Here is an 11,338-nt window from a genome sequence, read left to right on the forward strand (position 1 = left end):
ATCTGAAATAGGTAAATCTAAAGTGAAGGGATTCAGTGCTTTTAACTTATTCTGTTATTCCGTGTGAGAATTCTTCAATGCAATTGGCTGCTCCGCTGCTTTCTGACAGAACTGCTGCTGACACCTGGAGGTCCCTTGACTTATTGCCAGATTTAAACTGCCATTGGGAAAAGGGATAGAGATCATTAGATCTTTGTGGACAGCCTTCAACAAGGCCAGCGATGAGCACTACCGCTTTGCTGCTAACTGCAAAATCCAGCCCGATGTTTCCCCCTACCCCCTTCATGATTCTATGTGCATTCCCATTCCTAGGGTCTTCCTCTACCAGGAACAAAATTGAACTTTACTAATGACTTGAACCTGTACATACAGACAAGTTCAGGCCCATTCTGGTGGGAGTACAAAATCAACCTTTGCAAATCCTGATATTAAGGCCTGTACGGTTTATAGTCATTGTCTCAACTTTAAAATCCTGGAAATTACTCTCAGTCTCCGATGTTTTTGCAAATGTTTCATTCCATTTTGGATCCCTTTTGTCAGTGGTGGGTGGCAGCCAGTAACAGAAATTGTGTTATGTCTAGACAATATGTTGAACTGATGAATAATAATTTTGACATTATCTCTGAAAATCTACCTTGCCATAATCACATAGTCAGTATGAATTCTACCAGATTGCTTGGCACTCCTATAATCTCTATCATATTCGTTTTTTGATTTCCCCCTTTACATCAATCACTAAACACTCATCTATAATCTAGAACTAATACATCAAAACATCTTTGGGTGCATTTTCCGTTGGCCTTTTCTGTTCTCTTTCTCTGGTATGATTTTCATGTTGATACACATAGACAATTGCAATTGTGGCAACATTAAGAGCCAGAGACGGCAGGATAAGCCAAAATGAATACTCATAACTATCAGTCTTAAGCTTGAATGTAACCAGGTTCTCTTTAATTGAATTTTTCACCAATTCTGTGGATAAATTGTTCACTGTTGTGTTCACTGCAAACAGAACCATTGCCAAAAATGTTGAAACACCTGAAAGAAATAGATTCTCTCTCAGTATTTTACATTTAAATAATTAACAATACTAAGTTGAGAAGTTGCTTCGTCTTTTGTGCATTTTCAGAGTAATAAACCGTCTATTAACAATATTTATAATGGAAATCATAGATGTTAATTGATTCTACCAACATTTCAAAGGGAGACACCTTCTAAAAACACGGTTTGTTCCAGTTATGTGTATTTTTTTCTCTTTCCGTTTGTTAGAATTAGATTTTCCAAGCAGCCATTTGCCAATGATTGGAAAATTTAACCCAAATTTGCCGGACACCACCCTTGACTAAAAAGACAGATTATGGTCTGCAGCAAAGAAAGAAAATGGTCTTAATTTCAGCAGTTTCATCAGAGGGAGATTCAGAGCTGAGTGCAACCACTTCGCACACACACATGAAAGATCAGGAAACAAGTATTGCTGTGGCACACCTACTGGTGGTTAATTAGTTAACAGCATTATTGGTTGAGTGCTTATAAGTTGCTCAATCGTTTTTTGCTTCCCATTGAATTTGTTCAAAGTACGCAGGGAACTAATGAAAGGAACTTTAAAATAGAGGCTCAAGAGGAAAAAAAATCTTCTTTCAAAACGACATTGCAATCAAATGGCAATGATAAGCTTGCATTCCTACAGAACTACTTAATTCAGATTACCTGCATTGAAAGATTTTATTCATTGACCTCATACATTGATCCTCCAGGTTTTCCCTCAGTTTCAAAGTGCAACATTAAAGGGACATCAGTATAACTGAAAAGTTGTTGGACAATCTTTCTGTAATATTCTTATGTGTGTAGATTAGACAATTTATAACACAATGATGTAATTTGGATTGAAGATTGCGCATTACTGATAGCGCTCACATGGCCATGTGTTCAGCAAGTCTCACTCCAGAGACCTGAGCACAAATCTAGGCTGGCACACCAGTGTGGTACTGAGGGAGTGTTGCACTGTCAGAAATGCTGGCCAGAAACGTACCTATGTTGGGCGGACTGGGCGGGAGCAAGCGCGGAGCCAATCATCACCCACGATCAGCTGCACGCTGCCATTTTACATGGGCGGGCCAATTAAGGCCCGTCCAGCGTGACTCACGACCAGTAGCGCTCAGCGCTACCTGTGTGCGGGCGGGGGGGAGGAGGGAGAGTCGGGGCCTGCGCTCTTTCGCGCATGTGTCGAAAGAAAGCAGCAATCTCCATGAGGCACGGAGCTGCCTCAGGGAGATTAAGTAGATAATAAAAGTTTTCAAATAATAAAGTTACAAATTATTTAAATATGTCCCCTCATGTGACAGTGTCACATGAGCTGGGACATGTTTGTGAATTGTGCAAAAATTAATTAACAATGTTATAAAACCTTCAGGAAACCTCATCCCACCCATGGATGAGGTTTCCTGAAAAACGCAAAGGCTGCTCAGGCTCTTCGCCTGCCCACCAACCTTAAGGTTGGACGGGCAGTGTTGCTAAACTACTTTAATTGGTTTTTTAATGGACTTAATAGGCCCACCCTCTTCCCGCCCCCACCCCGGCAGCGGTGAGCTTTTCAGTTCGTGTTTCATGCTGGCTTGGGTGTTGACTGGCCAGCCAGCGCGAAATCGCAGTCGGGGGCCAATCGCGGCTGCAGGTCCGTTTCCCGACTATTCTCGGGCCTGCTGATTGCGCCCGGCCGCCAGAAGTAATAATTCAGGCCTCTGCCTGCAAATGTTGCCAGTCCCACTGAGTATTTCCAACACTTTCTGTTTCTATTTCTGCACAGTGCTGTGTTGGCTGCCGGACAGTTTGTGTTGCTACAGCACATGTTTTCATAAAGCCATTTTTTAAGGGTAAAGTAAGAATGAGCTTGGATTTAAGTTGCATTTTACTTGACCTCGGGATGTCCCAAAGTGCTTCACAGCCAATGAAGTACTGTCTCTCTTGAAATGAATCACTTGTGATGCAGGGAAATGCAACAGCCAATTTACAGTGAGGTAAATGGCATCAACCTCCAGCGTGCGCCCGCCAAACGAAATACCTAAATGACGCGCGATGACGTCGGAACGTACGCCTGATGTCATCGCGCGTCGGCATGTCGGGCCCGGTCCTGCTCGCCGACGGCAATATTCTGGCCGCTATCGTTCAAATGAGACATTAAACAGAGGTCCTGTCTGCCTCTCAAGTGGAGGTAAAAGGTCCCATGGCACTGCTCAAATATAAGGAGAGTTTCCCCACTTTCCTGACAATTATCCGTTTATCCCTAATACCACTAAAAACAAACAGTTTAATTGGTCATTTACCTCATTGTAAATTGGCTGTTGCATTTCCCTGCATCACAAGTGATTCACTTTAAGAGAGACAGTACTTCATTGGCTGTGAAGCACTTTGGGACATCCCAAGGTCAAGTAAAATGCAACTTAAATCCAAGTTCATTCTTACTTTACCCTGAAAAATCGGCTTTATGAAAACATGTGCTGTAGCAACACAAACTGTCCAGCAGCCAACACAGCACTGTGCAGAAATAGAAACAGGAAGTGTTGTTGGAAATACTCAGTGGGACTGGCAACATATGCAGACAGAGGCCAGAATTATTACTTCTGGCGGCCGGGCGCAATCAGCAGGCCCGGGTACAGTCGGGAAACGGACCTGCGATTGGCCCCTGACCGCGATTTCGCGCTGGCTGGCCAGTCAACAGCCAAGCCAGCATGAAACACGAACTGAAAAGCTCAGCGCTGCCGGGGTTGGGGGTGGGAAGAGGGTGGGCGATGACGTTTCCTCGAGCATGTGTGAGCGCTGCAAGAGAACTCCCTGAAGGCAGACAGCTGCCTCAAGGAGCTGCAGACCTGAAAATCTTAAAATAAGGTTTCTTTTAAAAACCGGAGAAAAAAATGTCCAAGCATCACAGTCAGGCACCTGAAAATATACCCAACGAAAATGCTGTTCACACATTTGTAATTTTTGTAAAAATTCACAATGGAAACCTCATCCGGCCTTGGGTGAGGCTTGATGAAAAATGTAAAGGCCGCCCTGCCAAATCGCCCGTCTGCCAACAGTCAGGTTGGATGGGCCACGAAAAATTGGAGACAATTGCACCGTTAATGGGCTTAATTGTCCTCTTAATTGTCAGAGGGCTTCCAACTTTTACGTGCACCCACCGATCAAAATATCGTGCGACAGCTCGCCCGACGCCCTCTCGTGCGATTTTACACCCGACCGGGTCGGGCGTGAATCCACCCGCGGGACGTAAAATTCAGCCCACAGAAACAGAGTTAACTTTTCATGTCGAATATGGCTCTTCTCCAGGACTGAAGGCGAGTAGAAATGTGACGGGTTATATGCCATTGAAAGGCTGGGGTGATGGAAGAACAAAAAGGAAGGTCTGGGACATGGTCAAAGAAGTTTTAAAGAAGATTCACATTCAACTCAAAACGTTAACTCTGTTTCTCTCACCACAGATGCTCCCAGGCCTGCCAAACATTTCCAGCACTATCTGTTTTTGTTTCAGATTTCCAGCAGCACAATATTTTACTTTTATTACAGAATATTAGACTATGTAACTGACTGGTTTAATCATGCAAAATTAGATATCAAAAACAGGGCCTATATTTAAGTTTATGTTAAATAGAGAAGAAAAATAATTCAAATATTTTTGAAAAAACAGATTTCCTTCAAATACCAATTCATTCATTCATTCTTACTTACAGCTTATGGAGCTACATGTGTAAATACTGATAGGCCCACAGATGTTCTCATAAGGATTACTTATGCTATTGTACAGGGCGACTACGGCACTTAGCAGTGTAAACAGCAGTCCAAAAACGAGGAACAGGATAACTAGGATGTGGATAGCTCTTGTAGTGCCTGCATTTTTAAAACATTCCAAAACTGAAAGTAAAAAGCACACAGAAAGAGTTAGGATGTTGCATTCAATATGTTGACATACAAAACCCATGAAACCAATCACCCCTTTTCTGTAATTTTCAAGAGATTCTACACGTTTACAATTTTCCTGAAGGTACTGAATAATTACCAATTAAAAAATTTAGCTTCTAATTTTCTCTACTGGAATTATGAAACCTTGACATAACTATTCTTTTGTGAGTTTGGCTTATTTGGTCTGCTGTTGAATGGCTCTTATTTAAAAATAGAAATAAAACCAAATCAGTCTATCTAGGATTTTGAAACAACCTTGCAATATAACTTCCTGCTCCGAGGTTGGCTGCCTGGCTTAACCTAGTCCAATTTATTGGAAGTATAATTCATTCTTTACAACCAAGTTATAAAATGGAGAACTTGATGACTAAAACAAAAAGGTAATCTTAAATCTACTTCAATTGAATTACATGTTGTGTGTTTTTTAATGATTAGCCCAGTATATCATTTAAAAAAGAGAAACAAAAATTATGAGCAACACATTTGTCCCATCATCATTCCATGAAATCAATTATTGGTGTCCATTTGATTCAACGCATAACTGTAAAATATATTATTAAAGATAATATTATTCCATGTTTAAGCAAGGGGATAACATAGATTGCTTTCTCAAGGAGAATTCAATTATTGTCAAAGAGTCATAGCCAGAAACTTACCTATGTCGTGCGGGCTGGGCGGGAGTGGGCGGGGGAAGGCGCGGAGCCGATCAGCTGCGTGCCATCATTTTACGTGGGCGGGCCAATTAAGGCCCATCCAGCATGACACATGGCCGGTAGCGCTACCTGTGCAGGCGGGGGGAGGAGGGAGAGTCAGGGCCTGCGCTCTTTCGTGCATGCGCGCAAAAGAGCAGAAATCCCCCTGAGGCAAAGGGCCGCCTCAGGGAGATTAAGTAGATAATAAAAGTTTGTAAATAATAAAGTTAAAAATTATTTAGGCATGTCCCCTCATGTGACCGTCTCACATGAGCTCAGACATGTTTGTGAATTGTGCAAAAAGTAATTAATAATTTTATAAAACCTTCAGGAAACCTCATCCCGCCCATGGATGAGGTTTCCTGGAAAACGCAAAGGCCACTTGGGCTCTTCGCCTGCCCGCCAACCTTAAGGTTGGATGGGCAGTGTTGCTAACTACTTTAATTGGTTTTTTAATGGCCTTAATAGGCTGCTGACAGTTTGGTGGGCGCGCAGCTGCCTCTGGCACACGCCCGCTTAACAAAAGATCTAAATGACGCGCAATGACGTCAGGACGCATGCCCGACGTTGTCTCGCGTCAGTTTGCACGTCGGCGTGTCGGGCCCGCCCCCCGCTCGCCGATGGTAATATTCAGGCCCATGTGTTGGAGAAAATACAGTCAGAAAAACTTGTACTGTCACTTTAAAGTGGTTACTGTGTTTCTACCTATAAATCTGATATACAGTGTGGATTTTATTTACAATGATGAAATACTGGTGGGTGGAACTTGTCCCATTTTCCTCAATTAGAGTCATTCGAGTGCAGGGTGGCCTCCCAGAAGATTCCCACCCTCAAGTTGGAGCCTGAGGTTCCAGGATGCAAAATCCCAGCCGGATGCAAAAGCAGAAGAAATATCTGGGCATTTAAAGGAGCAAAAGTGCTCTGAAAGCATCAGCTGAGACCAAGACCTAATAAAGTGAGTTATTTTTGGTTCGCAATGAGAAAGAGGAAGCCCCTACTATATCCTTTCCCTCTTTTTATACGCTTTGGGGCCATTATCATTGCTATCTCAGGTCCATCACCACTTCCTACCAGATGACCCTGGTGAGTGGCAGTAACTGGATAGGTAGCAAGAAAATGGAACAGAAGACTGGACTTAAACCTCTTGTCGGCATTTACTGTGGGTTAGGAATGGCCAGCAGTACTCTTGGCAGTGGGAGATGAATCAAGATTGACGCGGAGAGGCCATGTCATGCCTCACCATCCCATTTTCCTGCCATCATGATAGATGATGAAAATTCAGCACAATATCTCTCAGCAAATGCACATAGTACAGGCAAGACATTGAACATGTCAATGCCCGTGAACAGAAAATACGCCTTATTCTTTTGTATATTCAAGGCACCATTTATTACAAAGGGCAGATAGATCAAAATATTAAGTGGCTCATAGTAGACTAAATTTGACTATTCAAAATGGTACAGTTCATGTTGCTGGATTTGTAATATATGTCAATCATCAGGGATAAATATTTGAAGGAGGAGAATTTGCAGATCCATGGGGAGAGGTGGGGGAATGGACCTAATTGGATTGTTCTTTCAAAGAGCTGGCACAGGTATGATGAGTCAAACGGCTTCATTCTGTGCTGCATGATTATATGATCCATTCTCTCACAGAACTCAGCCTCATCCTCACCAATCTACCTGTTGCAGATGCATCTGTCCATGTTAGTTTTGATAGGACAGTTCAACGCGCAGCCCTTGTGGAGACAAAGGCCCGTCTTCACATTGAGGATACCCTCCATTGTGTTGTGTTGCAGTACCACCTTGCTAAATGGGATAGATTCTGATCATATCTGGCAACCTGATACTGGGCAGCCATGAGGTGTGGGCCATCAGCAGCAGCAGAACTCTGCACAACCACAATCTGTAACCTCATAGCCTGGCATATCCCCCACTCTACCATTACCATCAAGCCAGGGGATCAACCCTGGTTCAATAAAGAGAGCAGGAGGGCATGCCAGGAGCAGCACCAGGCATACCTAAAAATGAAGTGTTGCCCTGGTGAAGCTACCACAGAGGACTACTTGCATGCCAGACAGCGTAAGAAGCATGCGATAGAGCTAAGCAATCTCAACCGATGGATCAGATTTAAGCTCCTCAGTCCTTCCACACTCAGTCGTGAATGGTGATAGACAATTAAACAACTCACTGGAGGAGGATGCTCCACAACTATCCCGATCCTCAATGACCGGGGAGCCCAGCACATCAGTGCAAAAGATAAGGTTAAAGCATTTACAACAATTTTCAGCCAGAAGTGCCGAGTGAATGATCCACCTTGGCCTCCTCCAGAGGTCCCAAGCATCTCAGATGCCAGTCTTCAGCCAATTTGATTCACTCTACATATTAAGAAACAGCTGAAGGCACTGGATACTGTGAAGGCTATGGGCTCTGACAGTATTCCGGCAATAGTATTGAATACTTGTGCTCCAGAATTATCCACACCCCTAGCCAAGCTGTCGCAGTACAGCTACAACACTGGTGTCTACCTGGAAGTGTAGAAAGTTACCCTGTGTGTACAGGTATGTCTTCTACACAACAAACAGAACAAATCCAACCTGGCCAATTACCACCCCATCAGTCCACTCTCAATCATCAATAAAGTGATGGAAGGGGACATCAACAGTGCTATCAAGCGGCACTCGCTTAACAATAATTTGCTCACAGACGCTTAGTTTAGGTTCTGCCAGGGTCACTCAGTTCCTGACCTCTTTACGGCCTTGGTTTAAACATGGACAAAAGAGCTGAACTCAGGTGAAGTGAGCATAACAGCCCCTAACATCAATGCAGCATTTGACCAAGTATGGCATCAAGGAGCCCAAGCAAAACTGGAGCCAATGGGAATCAGGGGAAAAAGCTTCCGCTGATTGAAGTCACAAAGAAAGATGATTGTGCTTGTTGGGGGTCAATCATCTCAGTTCCAGACATCACTGCAGGAGTTCCTCAGGGTAGTGTCCTCAGGCCAACCATGTTCAGCTGCTTCATCAATGATGTTCCCTCCATCATAAGGTTAGAAGTGGGGATGTCCAATGATGATTACATAATAAAAACAGAAATACCTGGAAAAACTCAGCAGGTCTGGCAGCATCGGCGGAGAAGAACAAAGTTGATATTTCGAGTCCTCATGACCCTTCAACTGATGTTCAGCACCATTTGCAACTCCTCAGATACTGAAGCAGTCTATGTCCAAATATAGCAAGACCTGGACATATCCAGGCTTGGGCTGACAAGTGGCAAGTAACATTTGTCCCACACAAGTGCCAGGCAATGACCATCTCCAACAAGAGAGAATCTAACCATTGCACATGACATTCAATGGCATTACCATCACTGAATCCCCCATCATCAACATCCTGAGGGTTACCATTGACCAGAAACTGAACTGGACTAGCCATATAAATACTGTGGCTACAAGAACAGGTCAGGGGCTAGAGATCCTGCGACGAGTTACTCACCTCCTGACTCCCTAAAGCCTGTCCACCATCTACAAGGCACAAGTCAGCAGTTTGATGGAATACTCCCCACTTGCCTGGATGAGTGCAGCTCCTACAACACTCGAGAAGCTTGACACCATCCAGGACAAAGCAGCCCACTTGATTGATACCTCATTCACAAACAGTCATTCCCTCCACCACCAATGCACAGTAGTAGCAAGATACTACAAGATGCACTGCAACAACTCATCAAGGCTCCTCAGAGAGCATCTTCCAACCCCATGACCACTACCACCTAGAAGGACGAGGGCAGCAGACATATGGGAACACCACCGGAAGTTTCCCTCCAAGCCACACACCATCCTGACTTGGAACTATGTCGCAGTTTCTTCACTGTCGCTGGGCCAAAATGGAACTCTTGGAACTCCCTCCCTAACAGCCCTGTGGGTGTACCTACACCATATGAACTGCAGCGATTCAAGAAGGCAGCTCACCACAACCTCCTCAAGGGCAATTAGAGATGGGCATTAAATACCGGCCTAGTCAGCAACGCCCACACCTTATGAATGAATATTAAAAAAAGTATGATTCTATTATCCATCCTCTCCTAAAACCTGAATGTTTAAATTCTCTTGTAAATCTTAGCACTGTGTAGTAATTTAAAAAATGCAGCAATTACCTTTGACAGTCCCGTCATCTACGAGGATCGGACAACCAGATTTTTCACGTAAACCTTCAAACAAGCCGTACTTGAGTTTCATTTCTCCAACTGCATCACCACTTTTATTCTTGCAGTTTATTACGGTGTCAACCCATGAATCTGTTGCCATTATTGCAGATATTAACATACCAGTCCCCAGACTGACAGAAAATCCTGCCGCAAACATTAACCTTTTCCTTAGAGACGGCATTTTCTTGGGCTGCTATCTTCTCAGTTACGTACAAAATAATTTTAAAACAAAATGTGTTTAAATTTAAATGTTTGCTATCACAAATTTTATTGACAAAGCAATCGCAGTCCGTTTATGTCCACAGTCCAACTCAGCTGTCAGCTTGCCTCGTGAATCCTGCACTTTTCCGGAAATGAGAGAAAAGTAATGGACCTTGTATCAAGAGTAACAGCAATAAAGTGCTCCAATGATTAGACCTTGCCCAGGAGCAGATGGTTGCCATAGTTTTACTTAGTCACAGGGAAATACAGAAAAGAGATGTTTGGTATCTCCTCTTATCTTTTTATGCTGTGCACCCTTTTTAGATCAAGACTCCTCATGAACTGAAAAAAAACATTTAGATTTTGAATTGTTCACACTTTTCCTGCTCAGATACCATTGGTTTATTTCAGATTAACCAACATAAAACATGGAAAGTTACAAAACATATACTGCTCTTGAAGTAACTAAGTGTCCCATTTGAAAGGGGCACCGCTAACCCACTGTAACAAAACATCAAAACTGAAGGAAACTGAAATCAAATTAAAATAATATTCCCAGGGGTGATGAAGGATCCCAGTTTCCCCTCCCTGGGTGCCCACCGGTCACAGGAGACCTCAAGATTCGCCATGGGCAACGCGTGCTCCCTCTCCAGGGATGTAGCCGGGAAGAAAGGCAGGCCGTGAGGCCAAATGGCCCACTCAGCCTCCCGCTACCTCGATCTGTTGATGGCCATCTTGGCCAGGCCCAGGAGCAGACCAACGACGAGATCTCCCGATTTGTCATTTCAGGGGCTAAATTGGATTGTCGGCGGCATTGGTCACTGGTGTAGGTTACAGGATTACCCCACATCCAATCAAAGTGATGCAGGCACGCTTTGTGCTGCCTGCCCAATTCCAGCATTATGGCGTGTATCCCACAGTGAGTGCACTACTGAGTGGTTGGAAGGAAAAGTCATGGAACTTCCCAAGATGCGAGTGGGTAACGAAGCCATGGGTAGCTCAACTACTGAAGTGAACCAAATTAAGATTTCACCAAAGAGAACTTTGACCAACTGTGAAACCAAAATGAAGAACAAGTCAAAACTCTGCGGCAAACAGTATCAGATCCGAAAAGCCAATTGGCTATATCTCCAGAACCCTCTCTGCAGCCGAGAAGTGTTATTCCCAACTAGAAAAGGAAGGTTTATCAGTGAAATTTGGAGTGAAGATATTCCACCAGTGTCTGCATGGATGACATTTCACCATTCTGTCGGACCATAACCATTGATGGGTTTATATTTTTTCATTCAT

The 11,338-nt window shown here is 43.7% G+C and overlaps 1 protein-coding gene across 1 annotated transcript; it reads right to left on the reverse strand.

Moving 5' to 3' along the window:
* Positions 1–760: 760 nt before the first annotated feature.
* clrn3 (clarin 3) lies at positions 761–10,028 on the reverse strand. The gene is made up of 3 exons (XM_078565202.1): positions 9,797–10,028; positions 4,723–4,905; positions 761–1,038 (listed from the first exon to the last, which is right to left on the reverse strand). The coding sequence occupies exons 1-3, from the start codon at positions 10,026–10,028 to the stop codon at positions 761–763; spliced, it is 693 nt and encodes a 230-aa protein (XP_078421328.1).
* Between the last annotated feature and the right edge of the window lie 1,310 nt (positions 10,029–11,338).

This window comes from Cetorhinus maximus, chromosome 20, assembly GCF_964194155.1.
Source record: "Cetorhinus maximus chromosome 20, sCetMax3.hap1.1, whole genome shotgun sequence".
In the NCBI taxonomy this organism is placed as follows: Eukaryota; Metazoa; Chordata; class Chondrichthyes; order Lamniformes; family Cetorhinidae; genus Cetorhinus; species Cetorhinus maximus.

What these genes read in the sequence shown, in the direction of transcription:
- clrn3 (XM_078565202.1), bottom strand. Translation starts at nt 10,028, where the DNA reads ATGCCGTCTCTAAGGAAAAGGTTAATGTTTGCGGCAGGATTTTCTGTC. An exon ending in AGATGACGGGACTGTCAAAG is followed by an intron (nt 4,906 to 9,796) that starts GTAATTGCTGCA and finishes TTTTACTTTCAG; the next exon opens with TTTTGGAATGTTTTAAAAAT. An exon ending in CACATGTAGCTCCATAAGCT is followed by an intron (nt 1,039 to 4,722) that starts GTAAGTAAGAAT and finishes TATTTCTTTCAG; the next exon opens with GTGTTTCAACATTTTTGGCA.